The 25379-nt window shown below is 42.0% G+C and overlaps 1 protein-coding gene across 2 annotated transcripts; it reads left to right on the top strand.

Annotated features, from left to right (window-relative positions):
* The first annotated feature begins 1392 nt into the window (after nt 1-1392).
* On the top strand, nt 1393-25379 carry LOC109878584 (aspartate beta-hydroxylase domain-containing protein 2-like). 2 transcript variants are annotated; one of them, XM_020470796.2, is made up of 4 exons: nt 1393-2257; nt 21291-22499; nt 22790-22903; nt 23066-25379. In XM_020470796.2, exons 2-4 carry the CDS (start codon nt 21635-21637, stop codon nt 23173-23175), a joined length of 1089 nt encoding a protein of 362 aa, XP_020326385.1. In that variant the 5' UTR covers nt 1393-2257; nt 21291-21634; the 3' UTR covers nt 23176-25379. The 2 variants fall into 2 exon arrangements, with proteins under 2 accessions (XP_020326385.1, XP_020326377.1); XM_020470788.2 differs by having other exon boundaries at nt 1407-1816.

The raw sequence follows: 25379 nt of genomic DNA, 5'->3' as shown, positions 1-25379 counted from the left end.
TTACTTTCAAAATCGAAGCTAGCAGTCATCATCATGAATCAAGCCGACAATCTACTGGCAAATCCTTTTTAATCCTTGTCATATGAAGAGAAATAATGAAGAGAAATTAAAGATAAAAAAGTATCGGTGCTCATCGGCCATTTGATATAAACACAACAAGTAGGAAATCGCAAATTCAACAATGAGTGGTTTGTAAGGAATTGGTGACAGTGGCTAACTAAAAGCATTGCAACTGGGAAGTTGGGAATAAATGAGCTCAGACTGGAAAAATGTATTTTGAACAGTCATCCACCTCGGAATTGTGAATCCATCCTCTTTCTATTTCTTTGGTGACAAAATTAGCAGACGAAGGACTGCCGCGCCACATTTATTTTATGCTGCTGCATAAATTATGTAATATGCCAGGGAGATATGTATAATGTAGCTAATAAAGTAATGCTAAGTGTATGTTGTGTAATAAGCTGTTAGTAGCCCATTTTCCGTCACTCTAATAATTTAGTCTACTTTCAACTCTTAATTTTCACCCATAACCTGTTTTTGAGAAATGTAATCATTGAATATTGTAAGAGCTTTCATTGTCTGCTTACATGCCCCCTTTATTTATACTACGGTTTTGACTTAGTGTACAGGGAGAGCACTGTAAGAACGGCCCATGTTCTGAATTCTGTTGCTGTACATTTTGTACATTTCAAAAGTGCTGAACAAATAGTTATATTGCCTACGTACGTCCCAGCTTGCTCATTAATGTCAATCAAAATTACAGATTGCCTCTTATCCGCTTGTCGTCCCTTATGCCATAGTTTGTACAACTCAATTGTCAGTAAACACCACATTTGTGGGACACATCAAGTCAGCTGTTTTTAAAAAAGGCAGTAAATGAGGCTGAATTAACTGTTTCCCTGCAAGACAAGGCTCCGCTGATAGCCAGGTGTAGCAGTGGTAAGGATTCACTCCATGGTGCTGAAAAGAAGGGTCTGCTGTTGGGACAATTTTATGTAGACCCTAACAGTTAGTGGGCACGTTTGTCACCGTTATAGTGCAATTCATATATTGTTTAGTATTGTGTTGTGTAGTGGCTTTGCTGGCATGCATCTTACCTTCTTTTTTTTTTTTAAGTTTGCCTCACCAAGACATATATGCTAAAATCGCCACTGCTGATTTATGATGATCAATGGGACGTCGGACTATCACGTCTCAGCGTTTGTGAACTAATGCCACGTTCATATACTATTTGGAACTAGGAAACTCAGAAATGTCCGACTTGCTAACTTACAACCAGTTAGCGAGTCGGACATTTCTGAGTTTCCTAGTTCCGACTAATACATGAACGTGGCATTAAATGTACGTTCCTGTCATAGTTCACAAAAGCATGTTGGGAACTGTAGTTTAAATAGTAAAGGGATTGGATGAGTTGCCCACGTCTTTTGTCCTGTAGAGTTTTATAGTCTACTGGCTACATTATTACAAGGCGATTTAAGGTTATTTTTACGGACACATATAGCTTATAAGTATTTAGTATTTACATTCTTATTTGCGAAGGCCTATGTTTAATTTTAAATCTAAAGATTAGCTTGTACGCCTATACCGGGGTAGATTGATCTGACTTCCTGTTGCACTGCGGTGCTTTGTACGTGCTTTGCCTGCTGTTAGTTTACTAGATATCGCGGTGAATGTCATGCAACAACACAAGTTAAGTAGGGACCTAGTTATGATTGACAGGTAATTATAGGCTTATAGCCTAGATAAAGAGGACACTAGCTGCTTGGTAACATGGTAAACCTATAGGCGAGATATCATCCACAACCATGGCAATTGGGTGAGTTATTATTATTATTGCGCAGGCCTATCATGTTGCATTCGTTCCGAGTTGTTTCTATGGGCTACAGGTCTAGCTTTTACAGATCTTTACACAAGATTCTGTCTGAGATTCTGTGGTGATTTTATGCGATTGAATGATGACACGTAGGCAAGCATGAGGGCATTAGAGGCAGGAATATTGGTGAAATTGAGAAAGGGGAAACGAGTGTGTTATGGATGGTTGTCCACATTCCTGTATGGTTTTTAAATATGACAGTTCCTCAAGGCACGGCAGCAGACAACGAGCGTATATAGGCTATAGCTCAGTGGAGTGAACTATGTAGTTGTGCCAGAGCTGTTCTGTGGGAGCGTGCGGTCTCGGTGGACTGTGATCGGGGCTGTGTTCACTTGAGGAGATGGCTGTTCTGGCTGCCCAAGCAGGTTTGCCGGACCATTCTTGGTGAGATGGTTTTGCAGGAGAAGCATAGGAAGTTATGTACATTGTGAGCTCTGCTTATACGTGTTTATGGTTACTGCATGCAGTGCATAGTATTCTTGTGACAGTGTATCTTTTCGTCTGTGTCGTGACTCGTGATAGTGGGTGCTTCATACTGCAGTTACTGTTCATGTATATATGCTGGTGCTAATCCTTTGTTCTCTTCATGCACATTATGGTTGTTTACATAACATGATCCTGTTTCACTTTCCTTAGGGACAGTTCGAAATGTACAATACTGGAGGGGGGGGGGGGGGTTGTCAAAAAAACATTTTTTAAAACATTTTTGCTTTGGGGAGTGTTTTTTTTTGTTTGCACAGGGGAGGGTAGTGCGTTTTTCCCCCTGATTTACATTCATCATTCTGCAGGTGTTACTATATATTGTCTTCCATATTGCCAGATTTCCTATTCTGCTTGCATGCGCCTCCCCTATCAAGGTGTTTTGGTACTTCCCTTATGCCCTATGCTTTTTCCACATGCTTACTATACCACACATAGGTCAATATAGTCTACCAATCAACTGTCTATCCTGCCCTGTATTCATAGTGACAATAGTGGTAGGTGGATTGTTTGTCCAGATCTGCAGTAGGTTAAGTAGAAATCATACCACACAAAATAATTAAAATCTGCATTTTTCAAAATAGGTCCACAAAATAGAGGAATAGCTGACAAGCAGAGGAGAGGCCAGGTGCATCATTGCATGAAAGAACAGTGAAGACATGCAATTCAAAAAGCTTTCTAATTGATCTTGTTTAAGAACAATACAATTATCCTACCTAGCCTACAACACCACAATCCAATTAATAATTGCATTATTGTTTTCAAGTGAGTATAATTCTACTCTAGGCTTTGCACTGCAGTGGAAAAGGTCATTTGAATAATGGCGCAAAAGCCCTGAATGTTTCATTCCATTTGGATCAGTTGTGGGTCTACTCTTGACAGATTATAGAAAGGCACAGTAGCAGGCCAGTCTGCCTGTATTTTTACTTCTGATGCGTTGTCTGTTGCTGAACCATTCTCCCAAGTTATCATATGCTCCCAGCAGGCCCAGTTAGAGGTGTGGACTCGAGTCACATGACTTGGACTCGAGTCTGACTCGAGAAAATAAAATAACTTGACTTCACCTTGGAGCCTCAAGACTCGGGACCCGACTGATTACTTGAAATTATCTGGCCAGGATTTGTAATGTTTTGTCACTTATTTTGTGGCACAGAGTATCCATGGATTAGGCTACTCTCCACACAGCCAGAGACAGTATCGCACTTGCAAATAAACAGATTAGCTAGTGAAACCCACACTCTGCCCTCTGATTGGACCAGCAAACTGTCAATTAACACAGGTTGGGTGAGCTACAGTAGTGCAGTGAGAAGGTTTTGAGGGGATGCTGGCAAAAACAGAGTAGCCTACCTACGTTAATATTATCCATATACAAATCAGTCTAGCAATCTGCTACGGAGGCATCTTTGCCAGAAAAATAGGCTACCTGGTGAATTAATTGATTATTTTCATATTTCAGGTAGATCTAGTTTGGGTGGGTTATAAGTAGGCCTGAGGCGTTCACGAAATTTCGTCAGCTGGTGATTGTCAAGCATGTAACTGTCGGTCTCACGGTAATTGACCGTTAATTAACAAACACATTAAGGATCTCCTGGCGTCCACACATAGCCTACTTGCCATTTTAAAAACTCAAATAAATCCATGTAATATAGCCTACACCTTAACAATAAATCCATAATTTATTTTAGACATGTCTAAAGAAGCATGATATGAAGAAAATGTAGTCTATTTCAGAAAATAATAAAAGCATACTCTGACTTGTCCTGATGTGGCTATGACTGTGGGCTACACTAGTTTAACAGACAAGATTTACTTATAATTCTGTGGCATTATTTTATATTATTTTATAGTATGAATAATACAATTGAACAAAGCTGAATAAATTATACATATGTTCTCCAAATGATTTGAGGGAGAGCGCACATTCTGTGTTGAGCGGTTGAGCAAAGAAATAGATACTCCTATATGCAAAATGTAGAGTTATTAATGTAACTTTAGTTCTACAAATGTTGGGCTATATGTTTTGATTTTTAATACATTGTAAGGCTGCATGGTGAGACTAATGATTATTTGAAAAAAAGTAGCTTGAAAGGCATGAGTTTGAGTTGAGTTTATTTTTACAGGGACAGTGCACATTAATCAACATTTCAGTAAAAGTGCCGGTTTTAGCCAACCGGCTAATTTTCAACCGCAGTCCCTGGGCAGGTTATTAAAAACAATTACAATATAGACAATAGCAACATAGAACAAGCAAGACATAGCATACAGACAGAGCAACATAGGACAAGCAAGACGTAGCATACAGACAGAGCAGCATAAAACAAAAAGCAGCAAGACAAAATTCATAAAAGCAACAAAGTGTTTCCACACCTCACAAGCTACAGACAACAGACAACATGGAGTGGCAACACACAGCTAGGGACCATGTTCATGAGCTCTGCTTAGTTTTTTTTGTGCAGGCTGTACACACTTCATTAGTCTATCATTCACAATTTGACGAGCACTTGATAATGCCTCGAGTTTAATGGCGGCATCGCCTTTGTGGCCATAATGCACCCAAAAAAATCCATGCCTTTGTGCCATATCCAATTACGAGGTGCATATTGAAGATATTGGATGAACTGTCCACATTTACTTTTCGTCAGCCAACAAGATGAGTAGGCCTAATGAACAGCAAAACTATAGCCAATGTCAATGTACTATCCCCTGTAGTACAAAAGTCGACCTATTCTGTGCGAGAAATAAATATTCCTAACAGTGGGACAGTTGTGGGCTGCGATAGATCCCAAATTAATACAACAACTAGCATCAAAAAACCTTGTTTATGCAATGTGGCTGACGAAACAGATCAGAACATTTAGCTTAAAATGTTGATAAACTATTAGGCTATTTCTTCACATTATAGGCGCAGCCATGCGCACATGGTAGAAGGCTATAAGCACCAATGTTCCATTAGCGGAAAACACCATGATCAAGAGTGACCGCAAATGCAATTATGCATGTCATGCTTTTTTTTATCTTACCCAAACTTGAAACTCACGAGGAAAGCGGATTAATGTGCTTAATTTTAAGAAATGATTTGGCCACTTTAGTTGTGATGCAAACCTTATTAAAACATATAAGCCTACATGAGGTGTGTGACTATGATTTGAACAAGTCACAAAAACATTAATTGTTTCTTATGTGGGGCATCATTCACAAGTGATTATATATAATTAATCAGACTATTCTTGATTTAATCTTGTATTTACAAGTACTAAACAATATGTGTGACATTTATGATTTAGAATGGACCATTATCATGCACCTGTATCGAAACAGGGGCAGCGGAAAAAATAAATGTCATCTATGCACTTAAATAGCAAATGGACGCATTTCCTGTGGTTTATTTTCATACCAGGAAAGGTTGGCCATACTCCTGTTGTAAATATAAGCAATGACCTTAATATTAGGAAAGATTAATAAATATAGTAGGCCTAGTCTATAGAAAGCTCATGGGATCCTCCTCTTTTTATTAGCAGCCATCACTCTCTTTTCTCCCACAATTGCATAGCCTATAGAAATGTTGCGCAACATGAAGTGTTTGATTAGATGTTCAAATACATTTGCATTGATGTCAGAGGGAGTAGAGGGACAATATTGTGACAATATTGTCCCTCTACTCCCTCTGACATCAATGCAAATGTATTTGAACATCTGAGTACCAGACAGTTAACAAGTTTGGTAGGCTACTAATGACCAGCAGCAGCATCAGAGCTTCGACAAGCCTAAATACCATAAGTAAATGGTCATGTGGAATTTGACTGCCTTCATGACTTGTGACCGCTAGTAATACGGTCACTGCAACAACCCTAGTTATAATTATATACCGCAGGTACTGTGGTACTAGTTATATATCTAACATCGCACTAGCTTCAGGACTTATGCGATGAAGATGTAACATATTCTGGTGAATTACAGTGCCTTCAGAACCCTTTACATTTTGTTAGGTTACAGACTTATTCTAAAATTGATAAAATTGTTTGTTTAACCTCAATCTACACACGACCCCATAATGACAAAGCAAAAACAGGGTTTTAGAAATTTGAGCAAATTTATAAAATAAAATATAACTAAAATATCACATTTACATAAGTATTCAGACCCTTTACTCAGTACTTTGTTGAAGCACCTTTGCCAGCGATTACAGCCTCGGGTCTTCTTGGGTGTGGCGCTACAAGCTTGTCACACCTGTATTTGGAGAGATTCTCCCATTCTACTCTGCAGATCCTCTCAAGCTCTGTCAGGTTGGATGGGGAGCGTCGCTGCACAGCGATTTTCAGGTCTCTTCAGAGATGTTCGATCGGGTTCAATTCCGGGCTCTGGCTGGGCCACTCAAGGACATTCAGAGACTTGTCCCGAAGCCATTCTTGTATTGTGTGTGTTCTTAGGGTCGTTGTCCTGTTGGAAGGTGAACCTTGGCCACAATCTGAGGTCCTGAATGCTCTGGAGCATCAAGGATCTCTCTGTACTTTGCTCTGGTCATCTTAGCCTCAATCCTGATTAGTCTCCCAGTCCCTGCCACTGTAAAACATCCCTACAGCATGATGCCGCCACCACCATGCTTCACCGCAGGGATGGTGTCAGGTTTCCTCCAGATGTGACGCTGGACATTCAGGCAAAGTGTCCAATCTTGATTTCACCAAACCAGAGAATCTTATTTCTTATGGTCTGAGAGTCTTTAAGTGCCTTTTTAGCAAACTCCAAGTGTGCTGTCATGTGTCTTTTACTGAGGAGTGGCTTCCGTTTGGCCACTCTACCATAAAGGCCTGAATGGTGGAGTGCTGCAGAGATGGTTGTTCTTCTGGAAGGTTCTCCCATCTCCACAGAGGAACTCTGGAGCTCTGTCAGAGGGACCATAGGGTTCTTGGTCACCTTCCTGACCAAGGCCATTCTAACCCCGATTGCTCAGTTTGGCCGGGCGACCAGCTCTAGGAAGAGTCTTGGTGGTTCCAAAATTCTTCTATTTAAGACTGATGGAGGCCACTGTGCTTTTGGGGACCTTTAATGCTGCAGAAATGTTTTGGTACCCTTCCCCATATTTGTGCCTTGACAAAATCCTGTCTCGGAGCTCTACAGACAATTCCTTCGACCTCATGTCATGGTTTTTGCTCTGACATTTACTGTCAACTGTGGGACCTTATATAGACGAATGTGTGCCTTTCCAAATCATGTCCAATCAATTGAATTTACCACAGGTGGACTTCAATCAAGTTTTAGAAACATCTCAAGGATGATCAATGAAAACAGGATGCACCTGACCTCAATTTAATTTCTCATATCAAAGGGTCTGAATACATATGTAAATAAGGCATTTCTGTTTTTTTAAATGTCAAAACTGTTTTTGCTTTGTCATTATGGGGTATTATGTGTAGATTGCTGCATATTTGTATTTATTTAATCAATTTTAGAATAAGGCTGTAACGTAACAAAATGTGTAAAAAAGTTCAAACTTTGAACCCCTCCTTTTTGTCGTACGCAGGTCAAACCGTTTGAGATCCACTGCGCTAGTGAACAGGTTGCTGATTTGTGGTACAGCTATAGCGCAAATGTAGGGAGAGAGGATTAACATAAATAAATATGCAGCGACAAAAAATGGTTTGCTGATCAAGAATATTAACTGTTTTGTGGTGAGTTCTTCTTTCTTAACCCATTATTTTATTTATTTTTTCACCTTTATTTAACCAGGTAGGCTAGTTGAGAACAAGTTCTCATTTACAACTGTGAGCTGGCCAAGATAAAGCAAAGCAGTGCGACACAAACAACAACACAGAGTTACACATGGAACAAACAAACATACAGTCAATAATACAAAAGAGAAAGTCTATATACAGTGTGTGCAAATGAGGTAGGATAAGGGGGCGAGGCAATAAATAGGCCATGGTGGCTAAATTATTACAGTATGGCAAATTAATCACTGGGGTGATAGATGTGCAAGTAGCGGTACTGGGGTGCAAAGGAGCAAAATAAATAACAATATGGTGATGAGGTAGTTGAAAGGGCTATTTACAGATTGGCTATGTGCAGTGATCTGTGAGCTGCTCTGACAGCTGATGCTTAAAGCTAGTGAGGGAGATATGAGTCTCCAGCTTCAGTGATTTTTGCAGTTCGTTCCAGTCATTGGCAGCAGAGAACTGGAAGGAAAGGCGGCCGAAGTAGGAATTGGTTTTGGGGGTGACCAGTAAAATATACCTGCTGGAGCGCGTGCTGCGGGTGGGTGCTGCTATGGTGACCAGTGAGCTGAGATAACGGCGGGGCTTTACCTAGCAACAACTTCTAGATGACCTGGAGCCAGTGGGTTTGGCTCCAGGTATTTTAGGGAGCATTTGACAGGGACATCGCGACGGGAAAAGTGTGTTGTGGCCCCCTCGTGCTGTGACGTCGGCAGATTGATCAGTAGGGCTCCTTGTGGTAAAAAATAGAATAGGTATAGTGGCCAAATAATTTGTCCGATTGGCCTCTTAAACAGTCCAATGTGCTCTAGACAGTTAGCGGGCCGCGGCTAGCAGGCTAGAAGATGGGCCTAGCAAGGCTAATTGGTTCTTGCTTCAGGACAGAAAAGTTAGCCAGGAGTGGCCACTCAGATAGCAGCTAGCTGGCTGCGGTGATCCAGGTGAGGGAGAAAAAAAAAGTTCAGAGTTTGCGGTAGGGATACGGAGAAAAATAAGTCAGATTTGCTGTGGTTTGAGTCGCTCTGTGCAGACTGGCGAGAGTTGTCCGGGCTAAAGGTAGCTGATGACCGCTAGCTGACTACTAGCTAGTAGCTAGTTAGTTGGCTAGCTTCTTTTGGGGGGTTCCGGTTCAGGACGGATCAGCAGGGCTCCGTGTGATGAACCAGGCCAATTGGCAAAATAGATATAGTGGCCAAAGAATTTGTCTGATGGGCCTCTTAAGCTAACAGTTCGATGTGCTCTAGAAAGCTAGCAGGCTAGCGGGTGGGCATACAGGGGACGTCGCGACGGAGGAGTCAGTTGAAAAGAAACTTCGGGTGGAATTACGGCGGTAGTCCAGTCCTGATGGGGGGGGGGGGGGGGGCAGGTATTGTAGCCCAAGGAGTGGCTGATGGGCCTCTACTGCTAGCCGGGAGATGGGCCTAGCAGATGGGCCTAGCAATGGCTAACTGACTACTAGTTAGTAGCCAGTTACCTGGCTAGCTTTTGATGGGGGTTCCGGTTCTTAAGTATATAAAAATAGCAGATCTGTACCACATTGGGTGAGGCGGGTTGCAGGAGAGTATATTCAGTCCGTAGATGGAAAGTGATAATAAAATATTTACGAAATATATATGAAAAAAAACAAGGAAAAACAATATTTACATGTGACAAGACAAAACACACGTCTGACTGCTACACCATCTTGGATGTAGACCCTCACCTTAAGGTCCTCACCTAAAGTGCAGAGTATCAAAATCCTGAGGCATGTGTAAACCTGTTTTTTCAGGAGGGTGCAATTGCAAAGGTTCTATCTGACACTTCTGAATTAGACTTGTTCAGTTTTTAAGAATGTAGCTATTTGAATCCATACATTATATAATATCACTATTGTACCCAAACCAGAAACCGTGGATTGATGGCAGCATTCGCGCGAAACTGAAAGCGCAATCCACTGCTTTTAACCAGGGCAAGGTGACCGGAAACATGACCGAATACAAACAGTGTAGCTATTCCCTCCGCACGGCAATCAAACAAGCTAAGCGTCAGTATAGAGACAAAGTAGAGTTGCAATTCAACTGCTCAGACACAAGAGGTATGTGGCAGGGTCTACAGTCAATCACGGATTACAAAAAGAAAACCAGCCCCGTCGCGGACCAGGATGTCTTGCTCCCAGACAGACTGAATAACTTCTTTGCTCGCTTTGAGGACAATACAGTGCCACTGACACGGCCCGCTACCAAAACCTGCGGACTCTCCTTCACTGCAGCCGACGTGAGTAAAACATTTAAACGTGTTAACCCTCGCAAGGTTGCAGTTCCAGATGGCATCCCCAGCCGCGTCCTCAGAGCATGCGCAGACCAGTTGGCTGGTGTGTTTACGGACATATTCAATCAATCCTTATCCCAGTCTGCTGTTCCCACATGCTTCAAGAGGGCCACCACTGTTCCTGTTCCTAAGAAAGCTAAGGTAACTGAGCTAAACGACTACGGCCCCGTAGCACTCACTTCCGTCATCATGCTTTGAGAGACGGGTCAAGGACCATATCACCTCCACCCTACCTGACACCCTAGACCCACTCCAATTTGCTTACAGCCCCAATAGGTCCACAGACGACGCAATCGCAACCACACTGCCCTAACCCATCTGGACAAGAGGAATACCTATGTGAGAATGCTGTTCATCGACTACAGCTCAGCATTTAACACCATAGTACCCTCCAAACTCGTCATCAAGCTCGAGACCCTGGGTCTCGACCCCGCCCTTTGCAACTGGGTACTGGACTTCCTGACGGGCCGCCCCCAGGTGGTGAGGGTAGGTAACAACATCTCCACCCCGCTGATCCTCAACACTGGGGCCCCACAAGGGTGCGTTCTGAGCCCTCTCCTGTCACCCACGACTGCGTGGCCATGCACGCATCCAACTCAATCATCAAGTTTTCGGACGACACTACAGTGGTAGGCTTGATTACCAATAACGACGAGACGGCCTACAGGGAGGAGGTGAGGGCCCTCAGTGTGGTGTCAGGAAAGTAACCTCACACTCAACGTCAACAAAACAAAGGAGATGATTGTGGACTTCAGGAAACAGCAGAGGGAGCACCCCCCTATCCACATCGACGGGACAACCGTCAGGAGGCTGAAGAAATTCGGCTTGGCACCAAAAGCACTCACAAACTTTTACAGATGCACAATCGAGAGCATCCTGTCGGGCTGTTTCACCGCCTGGTACGGCAACTGCTCCGCCCACAACCGTAAGGCTCTCCAGATGATAGTGAGGTCTGCATAACGCATCACCGGGGGCAAACTACCTGCCCTCCAGAACACCTACACCACCCGATGTCACAGGAAGGCCATAAAGATCATCAAGGACAACAACCACCCGAGCCACTGCCTGTTCACCCCACTTTTATCCAGAAGGCGAGGTCAGTACAGGTGCATCAAAGCAGGGACCGAGAGACTGAAAAACAGCTTCTATCTCAAGGCCATCAGACTGTTAAGCAGCCATCACTAACATTGAGTGGCTGCTGACAACATACTGACTCAACTCCAGCCACTTTAATAATGGAAAATTGATGTAAAAAATGTATCACTAGCAACTATAAACAATGCCACTTAATATAATGTTTACATACCCTACATTACTCATCTCATATTTATATACTGTACTCGATACCATCTACTGCATCTTGCCTATGCCATTCTGTACCATCACTCATTCATATATCTTTATGTACATATTCTTTATCCCTTTACACTTGTGTGTATGAGGTAGTAGTTGTGGAATTGTTAGTTTAGATTACTCGTTGGTTATTACTGCATTGTCGGAACTAGAAGCACAAGCATTTCGCTACACTCGCATTAACATCTGCTAACCATGTGTATGTGACAAATAAAATTTGATTTGAGATAGTCAGTACTCATCATCAAATACGTTAACAAATGTATTACGATCATCAAACGAATTACTGTCATCACTGAACAAAGATGTGACATCATTTACTTTAAGATTTCTGACAGGGTTCTTTTTTTGCTTGCATGCCATTATTGCTCGCTAGACTAGCCTAGACCATACTTAGAGGGAGATGGCAAAGATGTGTTCTGATTGGTCCCTCTGTATTTGTTCAGGCTTGTGATTGGATTGCAGATACAACCTTATAGCACCAAGTTCAAATGAGTTTATGCCGATAGAAAGCTGTAGTTTTTCACTTAAAATTTACTTTTTCAAAAATCTATTCCATTTGCACAACAGCATGTGAAATTTATTGTCAATCAGTGTTGCTTCCTAAGTGGACAGTTTGATTTCACAGAAGTGTGATTGACTTGGAGTTACATTGTGTTGTTTAAGTGTTCCCTTTATTTTTTTGAGCAGTGTACATTTAAAAAAAAAAAACATTCTTTATGGGGAAAAAATAAGGTATTATCTTATAAATAGGGAAGGTGGAGTTATGTCACGTGCCGTTAACAAAAATATAGAAATGTTTGCTCTATCCAAAATTACAACCAACTGATTTCAGCGTTAACTCAAATATGGAGGAGGCAAGTGGAAAGGGGAGAAGGTAGGGAACTTGGCTGCCCTTTATTAAAGACTAAAATTGGCCTCCAAAAATTGTCATAAATACAAAAATATCTATGTTTTAATTTGAGGATCAAAATCTTTTACAGGTTGCAAAATAGTTTAGATTTTCGATGTGCCGATTCCATGGCACATGGTTTATGAACTGATACATTTTGAAACAAGCGTTGTTTTGTGTATTTAAAAATGTATGTATTTTTTACGATACAAAATTCTTGCCATGAACAGACTGTTATGTACAGTGCTGTGAAAAAGCATTTACCCCCTTATTTTTCTCATATTTTGTAAATTTTTGATACTGCAGTGTTTGGTTTTTGCCAGGCGTAATGGGACCGATGTTGTCCAAAAGGTTAGACTTTTGAATCATCCGCGCATGGAGCATTCTTCTAAGACTGTTGATGACCATCCAGGTGCTTCCAGGTGCTTTTTGGTAAACTTGAGTCAACTTTTTGGATGACATGGGTCCCATTATGCCTGGCAAAAACCAAACACTGCATTCCACAGTAAGTACCTCATACCAACAGTCAAGCATGGTGGTGGTTTGGGGATGCTTTGCTACTTCAGGACCTGGACGACTTGCCTTAATAGAAGGAACCATGAATTCTGTTCTGTATCAGAGAATTCTACAGGAGAATGTCAGGCCATCCGTCTGTGAGCTGAAGTGCAGATGATTCATGCAGCAAGATAATGATCCAAAATACACAATCAAGGTAACATGAAAATGGCTAAAAAGCAACACATTTGAAGGTTTGGACTGACCTAGTCAAAGTCCAGACCTAATCCGAATTGAGATGATGTGGCAGGATTTGAAACGAGCAGTTCATGCTTAAAAACCCACAAATGTCGCTAAGTTAAATCAGTTCTGCATGCAAGAGTGGGCCAAATTTCCTCGACAGCAATGTGAGAGACTGATCAACAACTATAGGAAGCATTTGGTTGCAGTCATTGCAGCTAAAGATGGCACATCCAGTTATTGCGTGTAAGGGGGGGGGCAAGTACTTTTTCACACAGGGGAATTGGGTGTTGCATAACTTTGTTAATTAAATAAATAAAATTGTAATTTGAACAGGTACCCATTATCTAATAGTAGGTTTTGGTTGAAGAGCTGTTAACATTATCTATCAAAAATAAGAGAAAATCAGAAAGGAGGCAAATATTTTCTCACGGCACTGATATGTCTACAACCATGTTAGCTTTGCAGATTTTGCTGCGAAGAGATAGAACCATTAGATCACTTATTCTGGTATTGCCTCTATGGTATTGCCCACACAAAACCACACACATACACATACACATGTAACACACACAACACACACATGCATACTGACACAGCACAAACACACAGTCGGAAGTTTACATACACTTAGGTTGGTGTCATTAAAACTCGTTTTTCAACAACCCCACATATTTCTTGTTAACAAACTATAGTTTTGGGAAGTCGGTTAGAACATCTACTTTGTGCATGACACAAGTAATTTTTCCAACAATTGTTTACAGACAGATTATTTCACTTATAATTCACTGTATCACAATTCCAGTGGGTCAGACGTTTACATACACTAAGTTGACTGTGCCTTTAAACAGCTTGGAAAATTCCATAAAGTGATGTCATGGCGTTAGAAGTTTCTGATATGCTAATAGACATAATTTGAGTCAATTGGAGGTGAACCTATGGATGTATTTTTTTTATTGCCAACCTTCAAACTCAGTGCCTCTTTGCTTGACAACATGGGAAAAGAAAAAAAATCAGCAAGACCTCAGAATCTTATTTTTAGACCTCCACAAGTCTGGTTCATCCTTGGGAGCAATTTCCAAACACCTGAAGGTACCATGTTCATCTGTACAAACAATAGTATGCAAGTATAAACACCATGGGACGACACAGCCGTTATACCGCTCAGGAAGGAGACGCGTTCAACAGCAAAGGACCCTGTGAAGATGCTGGAGGAAACGGGTACGAAAGTATCTATATCCACAGTAAAACAAGTCCTAGATCGACATAACCTGAAACGCCACTTAGCAAGGAAGAAGCCACTGCTCCAAAACCGACATAAAAAAGCCAGACTACGGTTTGCAACTGCACATGGGGACAAAGATCGTACTTTTTGGAGAAATGTCATCTGGTCTGATGAAACAAAAATAGAACTGTTTGGCCATAATGACCATCGTTATGTTTGGAGGAAAAAGGGTGAGGCTTGCAAGCAGAAGAACACCATCCCAAACGTGAAGCATGGTGGTGGCAGCATCATGTTGTGGTGGTGCTTTGCTGCAGGAGGGACTGGTGCAGACATAAGTCAGGAAGTTAAAGCTTGGTCGTAAATGGGTCTTCCAAATGGACAATGACCCCAAGAATACTTCCAAAGTTGTGGCAAAATGTCTTAAGGACAACAAAGTCAAGGTATTGAAGTGGACATCACAAAGCCCTGACCTCAATCCCATAGAAAATTTGCGGGCAGGACTGAAAAAGCGTGTGCGAGCAAGGAGGCCTACAAACCTGACTCTGTTACACCAGCTCTGTCAGGAGGAATGGGCCAAAATTCACCCAACTTATTGTGGGAAGCTAGTGGAAGGCTACCCGAAACGTTTGATCCAAGTTAAACAATTTAAAAGCAATGCTACCAAATACTAATTGAATGTCTGTAAACTTCTGACCCCCTGGGAATGTGATGAAAGAAATAAAAGTTGAAATAAATAATTCAACTATTACTCTGAAATTTCAAATTCTTAAAATAAAGTGGTGATCCTAACTGACCTACAACAGGGAATGTTTACTAGGATTAAATGTCAGGAATTGTGAAAAACTGAGTTTAAATGTATTTGGCTAAGGTGTATGTGAACTTCCGACTTCAACTGTACATACAAATACACGTGCACACCCTTTTACACTCATAATGTGCTGCTGCTACTCTGTTCTTTATTTTACTTGTATTATCTATTAAGATGCCCTAGTCACTTTACCCTGCCGTGATGTACATGCATGACAAGAGTATTTGGACTCATCTCATTACAAAATCATGAGCATTAATATGGAGTTGGTACCCTTTGCTGCTATAACAGCTTCCACTCTTCTGGGAAGGATTTCCACTAGATGTTGGAACATTACTGCAGGGACTTGCTTCCCTTCAGTCACGAGCATTACTGAGGTCGGGCACGGATGTTGGGCGATTAGGCCTGGCTCGCAGTCGGCATTCCAATTCATCCCAAAGGTGTTTTAATGGGGTTTACATCAGTGCTCTGTACAGGCCAGTCAAGTTCTTCCACACTGATCTGGACAAACTATTTCTGTATGGACCTCGCTTTGTGCACTGGGGCATTGTCATGCTGAAACAGGAAAGGACCTTCCCCAAACTGTTGCCACAAAGTTGGAAGCACAGAATCGTCTAGAATGTCATTGTATGATGTAGCGTTACATTTTTACTTCACTTGAACTAAGGGGCCTAGGCTGAACCATAATTCCTCCTCCAGCTAACACTACAGTTGGCACTATGCATTGGGGCATGTAGTGTTCTCCTGGAATCCGCCAAACCAGATTTGTCCGTCGGACTGTCAGATGGTTAAGCATGATTCGTCACTCCAGAGAACATGTTTCCACTGCTCCAGAGTCCAATGGCGGCGAGCTTTACACCACTCCAGCCGACGCTTGGCATTGCGCATGGTGATCTTAGGCTTGTGTGAGGCTGCTCGGCCATGGAAACTCATTTCATGAAGCTCCCAATGAACAGTTATTGTGCTGACGTTGCTTCCAGTTGAAGTTTGTAACTCGGTAGTGAGTGTTGCAACCGAGGACAGACCATTCAGCACTCGGCAATCCCATTTTGTGAGCTTGTTTGGCCTACCACTTCGCGGCTGAACTGTTGTTTCTCCTAGATGTTTCCACTTCACAATAACAGCACTTACAGTTGAGCGGGGCAGCTCTAGCAGGGCAGAAATTTGCCAAACTGACTTGTTGGAAAGGTGGCATCCTATGGTGGTGCCACGTTGAAAGTCACCAAGCTCTTCAGTATGGGCTATTCTACTGCCAATGTTTGTCTAAGGAGATTACATGGTTGTGTGCTCAATTTTATACACTTCAGCAATGGGTGTGGCTGAAATAGACCATTCCACTAATTTGAAGGGGTGTCTACATACTGCTGTGTATATATAGTGTACCTACACGTACGCTACGGTCGCAAAATGCAGGCCTTAATTAGTCGGGTACTCCCTGTATATAGCTCCCTTGCGTATTTTAATTTATTCCTCCTGTTACTATTTACTTGTTATACATTATTTTTAAACTGCATTGTTGGGAAGGGCTCGTAAGCAAGCATTTCACAGTAAAGTCTACACCAGTTGTATTCAGCGGATGTGATAAATACAATTGTATTTGAATATGTAGTTTGTTTTTGGTCACAGGTCCATGAGTGACTAAAAGTCATAACATTGTTCACAAATTATATCACTGTTGGGCGTTCTGGAAAGCCATAATCAATCAACAACATAATACTCTTAACAAAATATTCAACTTTAAATCACAATCTGTTGATTTAATATGCGATTTACAGTGCCTTGCGAAAGTATTCGGCCCCCTTGAACTTTGCGACCTTTTGCCACATTTCAGGCTTCAAACATAAAGATATAAAACTGTATTTTTTGTGGGACAAGTGGGACACAATCATGAAGTGGAACAACATTTATTGGATATTTCAAACTTTTTAACAAATCAAAAACTGAAGCATTGGGCGTGCAAAATTATTCAGCCCCTTTCAGTGCAGCAAACTCTCTCCAGAAGTTCAGTGAGGATCTCTGAATGATCCAATGTTGACCTAAATGACTAATGATGATAAATACAATCCACCTGTGTGTAATCAAGTCTCCGTATAAATGCACCTGCACTGTGATAGTCTCAGAGGTCCGTTAAAAGCGCAGAGAGCATCATGAAGAACAAGGAACACACCAGGCAGGTCCTAGATACTGTTGTGAAGAAGTTTAAAGCCGGATTTGGATACAAAAAGATTTCCCAAGCTTTAAACATCCCAAGGAGCACTGTGCAAGCGATAATATTGAAATGGAAGGAGTATCAGACCACTGCAAATCTACCAAGACCTGGCCGTCCCTCTAAACTTTCAGCTCATACAAGGAGAAGACTGATCAGAGATGCAGCCAAGAGGCCCATGATCACTCTGGATGAACTGCAGAGATCTAAAGCTGAGGTGGGAGACTGTCCATAGGACAACAATCAGTCGTATATTGCACAAATCTGGCCTTTATGAAAGAGTGGCAAGAAGAAAGCCATTTCTTAAAGATATCCATAAAAAGTGTTGTTTAATGTTTGCCACAAGCCACCTGGGAGACACACCAAACATGTGGAAGAAGGTGCTCTGGTCAGATTAAACCAAAATTGAACTTTTTGGCAACAATGCAAAACGTTATGTTTGCCGTAAAAGCAACACAGCTCATCACCCTGAACACAACATCCCCACTGTCAAACATGGTGGTGGCAGCATCATGGTTTGGGCCTGCTTTTCTTCAGCAGGGACAGGGAAGATGGTTAAAATTTATGGGAAGATGGATGGAGCCAAATACAGGACCATTCTGGAAGAAAACCTGATGGAGTCTGCAAAAGACCTGAGACTGGGACGGAGATTTGTCTTCCAACAAGACAATGATCCAAAACATAAAGCAAAATCTACAATGGAATGGTTCAAAAATAAACATATCCAGGTGTTAGAATGGCCAAGTCAAAGTCCAGACCTGAATCCAATCAAGAATCTGTGGAAAGAACTGAACTGCTGTTCACAAATGCTCTCCATCCAACCTCACTGAGCTCGAGCTGTTTTGCAAGGAGGAATGGGAAAAAATGTCAGTCTCTCGATGTGCAAAACTGATAGACATACCCCAAGCGACTTACAGCTGTAATCGCAGCAAAAGGTGGTGCTACAAAGTATTAACTTAAGGGGTCTGAATAATTTTGCACGCCCAATTTTTCCGTTTTTGATTTGTTAAAAAAGTTTGAAATATCCAATAAATGTCGTTCCACTTCATGATTGTGTCCCACTTGTTGTTGATTCTTCACAAAAAAATACAGTTTTATATCTTTATGTTTGAAGCCTGAAATGTGGCAAAAGGTCGCAAAGTTCAAGGGGGCCGAATACTTTCGCAAGGCACTGTAGAAAGGTTCAGAATCTATGTAAGACATCACAGCACAGTTGAAAATACAGTGAACTCAAAGTATTGGGACAGTGACAATTTGTATTTTGTTTAGGCTCTGTAATCTAGCACTTTCGATTTGAAATGATACAATGACTATTGGGTTAACGTGCAGACTGTCCGCTTTAATTTTAGGGTATTTTCATACATATCGGGTGAACCGTTTAAAAGTTACAGCACTTTTTGTACATAGTTACGGATAATCTTGAATAATGATGAGTGAGAAAGTTACAGAGGCATAAATATCATACCCCCGAAAAATGCTAACCTCCCCTGTTATTGTAATGGGTAGAGGTTAGCATGTCTTGGATATGATATTTGTGCTTCTAACTTTCTCACTCTTCATTATTCACAATTGATTCATGAGTAGCCGTAATCATGGTAGCATCCACATTAATGTAGAAGTGTTTAGAAACATTTTATTCTTGTTTACAATAAAAGTGACTGGAGTACAGAGCCAAAACAACAAGATGTGTCACTGTCCCAATACTTTTGGAGGTCACTGTATATGGCACAAGGAAATCAAGAGAGGGTGGTCTATGGAGATAGGTGGGATGGTTTGAGAGAAGCTGAGGGGTGGATTTAATCTGTAATAGTTATTCATCTGTAATAGACGGGAAAATAAAATATATAACGTGTACCGGTCACTATGAATTCAAATGTCCAAAAAATCAAAATGTGTATATAAAATCCAAATATATTATGTACAGATGTATTTGTAACAAAGTCACTTTTGTCCCCGAAGAGAGGGGGGTGCTCTAATCTGATTTAAGCTACTTCAAAAGTCTCCTTGTCGGCTAACTGCTCACATTCATCCACTCCACTCAATTCCAGCATCCAAACTGCGCAACGGCCATTCAATTAATGGAAAAAGAGACATCTGTTACAAAACACTAAATTTCAATACTGAGTAAGGAGGGATGTCGAGATTGACATACTCTTCTTGATTGTGTTGTTGATAAGCACTTGAAGTCTGTAATCGTTGTGCGGTTATGCGTTGCTTATTGGTTCTGTGTGGTGCATTGGCACAGAAACCTGTTGATGGAAAATATGTTGTATATATTTTAAATGATTATAAATAAAGCATTAAAATGTAGAACCTGATTTTCCCCCTAGCTGATCATTGTCTGCAGACGGATCTGATCGTGGTATAATGATACAGGCGTGGAGAGTGATGTGGTGGTCGGCAAACCCTTAACCTCCAGGCCCATTAGCTGAAGTGGTAAAGTCGAAATCCACGTTTATAAACACAGGGTTGCTACAGTTATTGTTAGTTATGGTGGTAATAATTATTTTTGAGTTAATTTTATGAGGGGGCGGGGTGTGTAAAAACACTTTACAGTACAAGGGGAGGGTCATGTGAAAATATTTTTTATGTTTGGGAGGGTGGTGCATTTTTCTTTTGGACACCTTGAATTGGACCAGCACACCCCCAGTACATTTCTAACTGCCCCTAATGTATAACAAGCCAGTACAGTAGTGCTATTCTAGAACACTGTAGTGGCTCTCGTTTAGTATACATAGCCTTAGACCTGCTCTCACTATTGATTCATGTAGGCAGATGTCAACACTGTCTATTTATGTTTCATGCATAATGTTATCCGAATACGTGCTCTCTCTTTCGGTCACACACTCTATCTCTCTGCAGTGTTTCCCCTAGGATTTTTTCCAGCAGCAGTGGCAAAGTTAGTGTGGGGGGTAGTGGGCGTGGCCAATGGGGCAGTTCTAAAGGCCATAGAGACATTTTAGTTTTAAAGCTAATTTCCTGCAATTCTACACATTTTGTCATGGCGCTGAAAGAAAAATTGCAGTTTCATGGGTAATTTCCTGCAGCTGTACACATTTTGCCATGGGGCTGATAGAATTTGTAGTTTTAAAGCTGGTTTCCTGCAATTCTATACATTTTGCTATTCTTATGCTATCTGATTGACTCGAACATTATAACAAAGTCAATGGAGGCCCCATGCCATGCAATTTTTTACATTTCAAATTCTCCTTGTCAAGTTTTTATTTTGGTGATTGTTAGTTCTCAAAGATGATCTTATTTAAAAAATATATTGCTCCATGGTATGTTCTACATACATACTTTTATATCTGGTTTTAGTCGTTTAAGTTTATACTGAAAACATTTTACCATCCCGAAAAAATTATCCATGAAGCCATGAGTCATATGCATGAAATGTGACTCATGGCTTTGTACAATGCAGTGCGGAGGTGTGTGGAGACCTGAATTTGAAATGCCATCCGTATGGGTGTGTGCATGGTGCACTGCGTGTGTCCAGAGCTGAGTGTGGGGGTGGGAGTTAGCTGGTTTAATACGGAACTAAGTGGGGGAAGTCATGTGGAAAACTGAACTTGAAATGACATCTGCATGTTGGTACTCTACTTCTGTATTAGATGCTGCCTAAAGTCTTGAGTGTATTTGTTTGTGCAATGCTTATGCCTAATGACCTTTTCCCTATATTTCCTTCCCTCTCTTTCTGATGCAGAGGCCAGACACTCTGAGGTATGTTGTCTGTCTGCATTTGTCTAAAATGAAAAAGGGAGGGAGCAGCACAAATACCGCACAGCCAGACGCCATGCAGGGGGAGCCCTCCCCTCATCCCTGAGTGCTGAAATGTCCGGACTGGAGCCTGAATGTGTCATCAGATAGTGTCAGACTGCATCCAGCAGGGGGGATGATAAGAGTTTATAGAAAGTAGCCTTTCAGACACCCTGTGGAAGATTTTCCTCTAAAATACTATTTTGAATCAGTCAGACAGATTTGGTCATTGACCTTCTCAACAGTAGTTTCTCCAGACCAGACCGCCAGGGGTTTTAGCGAGGAGCCAGTATGGAGTGGTCACTAGAAAGGGTGAGGGAGATGGTGGCTGGAGGGATGCAGTCTATGAGGGACTGTGAATCCAGTGCCTTCGGCACAGCCATGTGCCTGCTGCTGCTCTTTGTGTGGTACTGTTACAGGGTAGGTCGTGAGCACAGCTCCTCTCCCCTGCGTGGGGGGTACAGCAATGAGCCCAGTCGAGTAGGAGGGGGTGGGGGGGCCTTGATCAGCACAGATGGGGATGGTAGGGCTAAAGGCAGGCCGGTGTCAGGGGTGGAGGAGCAGAACGGCTTTGCTTACTGCCAGTCCACCGAGTGTTTTCGCTGCACCAACACAGGGGAGGGTCTTAATCAGAGGCTGTACCACAGCTTGCAGGATTACGCCAAACGCTACACCTGGTCAGGCATGGGCAGGGTACACAAAGGGGTACGAGACCAGGGCCGCTACCTCACCAGCCGGCCCACCATCCAGAGGCCAGAGGTGTTCTTCCTTCCTGACCTGCCCTCAGCACCCTTCTTCTCCCGGGACGCACAGAAACACGACGTGGAGCTGCTGGAGAGGAGCTTCCCTGCTCTGCTGGCTGAGTTTGAGAACATCTACCACGCCCCCCCAGCGCGGGCTGGCTCCTCCCTGCCTCCGGGCTGGAAGGCCAACAGCACCCCCCATGGCCAGTGGTGGACCTTCTACCTGGTGAACCAGGGAACTCCGCTGGCCCTGAATGCCAGGAGGTGCCCCCGGGCCTGGAGGGTGCTGGGCCAGCTGCGCACCTTCATTGCCAACAACGTGTTTGGAAATGCCTGCTTCTCTGTGCTGACCCCCGGAGCCCTGATAACTGAGCATTACGGCCCAACCAACGTCAGGCTGCGCTGCCACCTGGGTAAGAAATGGAGGGAGCTCCCTTGAGGGCTACAACACTGTTAAATATAGGGATGCACCTGGCCCCCAAAATGCACCTGGCTCCCATATGTATGTGTTCACCTGTGTCTTTGTGAAAGTATTACAATGATAATAATGATTTTCACTATAGTATGGTTGGTTTTAAAACTTGCTTTGCTTGCAGCATATACAGCTGACATTTTAGAATATATTCATATGTGTTTGTGTCACAATATTTCCCTTGGTTTCTTTAGTAATTATATAGACTGACTTGCTGTCTGTCCTCTGTAGGTCTTAGAGTGCCCTCTTCCTGTGAGCTGGTAGTTGGAGGGGAGCCGCAGTGCTGGTCTGAGGGGAGCTGTCTGCTGTTTGATGACTCCTTCCTCCACAGGGCCTTCCATGAGGGTGAGAGAGGGACAGCTGTTTGTGAGGAGGGATGAAAAGGGTCGCCTTTTTCTACCCTGGGTTGCGTGTGTGTGTGTTTGTAATATTCTGACAAAGTGGTATTAAGCTGTTATAAATGGTTGATTGGAGGAAAACATGAATCTGTGTTTTCTCTATGTTCAGGCAGCCCAGAGGACGGCCCCAGGGTGGTCTTCATGGTGGACCTCTGGCACCCTAATGTGGCAGCTGCTGAGAGGCAGGCTCTGGACTACATCTTCACCCCTGGACGCTGAGCAGACGGTGGGGTGGAGTGGGGGGGAGAGGAAGAGAGACAGAGCTAAAGAGAGAAACACAGAGAGGTAAAGAGAGACAGAGAATGTGTCAGAATTGAAGAGAGAGTTGGTGAGAAAAGTAGAGAAGAACAGTGTGAGTGAGGTGAGACATCTTCTTTGTCTCTTGTTCCGTTCCCACACTCACTGTGTACATATTCTCTGTCTTGTTCGAATTGGCTCTCTCCCTGTAACTCTCCCTTAGCACCTACTGACTTTGACCAAACAGACGTAATGTAAAATGTTACATTTGAATGTTTACAGCCCCAATCCTTATATCTGTGATTATTCCTGCCCATGTGTGATAGTTTACTGTGCTCTCCTTTAGAAATCAATACAGCTTTCACAAAAACAGTTGGATAAGCACATGGAAAATGTTTTTTTTTTAGAGATCAAATGATTTGCTAGAGACTGCCTGTGTTGCTACACAGGAGAAATGGTTGTATTTGCAGTAGTGGGGAAATCACTGAGGAAGCCAGAAAAAAAGCCATATTACAACCTATGTGTTGTGATAACTGCGTTGTTTGCTCTATAACCTGTTAATTCATATGCCTTGCGACTGTGATATATAGGTCTAAAGACCGAGACAATAAGAAGACAGTGGCAGAATAAATTCAACCACCTTTGTTTTATCACAAACCCGGATAGCAACCTCTGTCCGGTTTAGTCCACAACGCATATTGCATGTGACAGACATGACCTACAGCATGGTCAAATAAGTTAATGTTTCTGACTATTCCAGCACCATTTCAACTTCAACATTTCAACATCATCAAATCACCTCTGCTTAGTCTAATACGCTGAACTAAAAGATACCAAAAACAATTGAGTCTAATCAACGTAAGCTAAACATGATGTGGTTGTCCATGGAACTAATTTATTTGTGCGTGTGCGCATTTGTTCAAGTAGAATAATATGTTGACTCGCCCTACTTGTAGAGAAATGCCAATGCCATCCCCCTCTTTCATTTTGACGAAACGGTCTATCATACAGTACACGGTTTTATTTTTTGTTGTCCTAGGCTAGCTGTCTAAAATGCATGCTGGCCTAACTTCCATTCATGGGCAATGTTAGCTAGATAACATTAGCCTTCTACATCTAGCTACATGTTGAACTAACATTCTCTCAGGCCAGGGTCACAACAATGTATGAATGAATGGTCAGAATGCCGTTATAATCATTGGCCAGTACAGAGAATTAAGTAAAACAACAAGTCCAAATCCCTATCGCCATCCATGGCTAATTTAGGAAACGGAAAACTTTAGCTAGCTAGCTAGTCACTGGAAGACACAACGAGATGCAACAATTCAACTTGTTTCTATCAATGATGTATGCTCTCAATGCGATGTGATAGTAGTGACGCCAAAATCCAAGCTGGCTTCAATTGACACTTTTTTTTTTTGGTGCGCCAAGACAGTTTAGCTAAACGATGAGTAACTTGTTTTATTGCATTTTTTATCAAGGGAGGCCAAATGCTCTCAGGCATTCCTTGCTTTCCATTCAATGCTATGGGCGGCAACAATGTCATACATCTATCTGATGCTGGCTGTCGTTGGGACCAGACAGAATCAGATAGATGGCATACATGTAGAGCGACAGAGGGGGCGCTGTTTCGCTTGTTCGGATGCTTTCTCCTCTGAGATACATTTAGACTCTTGCGAATTGAAGGAAAATTATGAAACAGAGATGAATGCTATATGATTTTATGTTATTTTCTTGATACATTTTTTGGGGGAGCTTGGCCCTCCCTTGACATCCATGAATACACGCCACTGTGTATTTAGTAAATTATCTAATTAATGGTTGTAATATTGTTGGTTGTATTTGATATCAACTTTGTATTTATGTAAATAGAGTTGGAGTACAAAACATATCTGAGAGGTTTTGAAATATAATTGTCTTACAATCGGTAGGTATTGTGTGGTCTTAATTTACTGGTATTGCATTGTCATCTTCTCTCCCGAGTATTTGTCATTTTGAGACATTCATTTTTAGATATTTGAAATGTTTATCAAGTGGTTTGGCTATTGTTCAGTAACATTTTATACCATTCTGTGATTTTTCAGCTGCATATCAAATGTTTGGTGATATTCTTCCCCAATAGTCATATTTGTGGCATTTGTATTCATTTTGAACAGTATTTAATAAATGGCAAATTATCTGAATCA

Source organism: Oncorhynchus kisutch, linkage group LG3 (genome assembly GCF_002021735.2).
Source record: "Oncorhynchus kisutch isolate 150728-3 linkage group LG3, Okis_V2, whole genome shotgun sequence".
NCBI lineage: Eukaryota > Metazoa > Chordata > Actinopteri > Salmoniformes > Salmonidae > Oncorhynchus > Oncorhynchus kisutch.
This window is presented reverse-complemented; position numbering and strand designations above follow the sequence as displayed.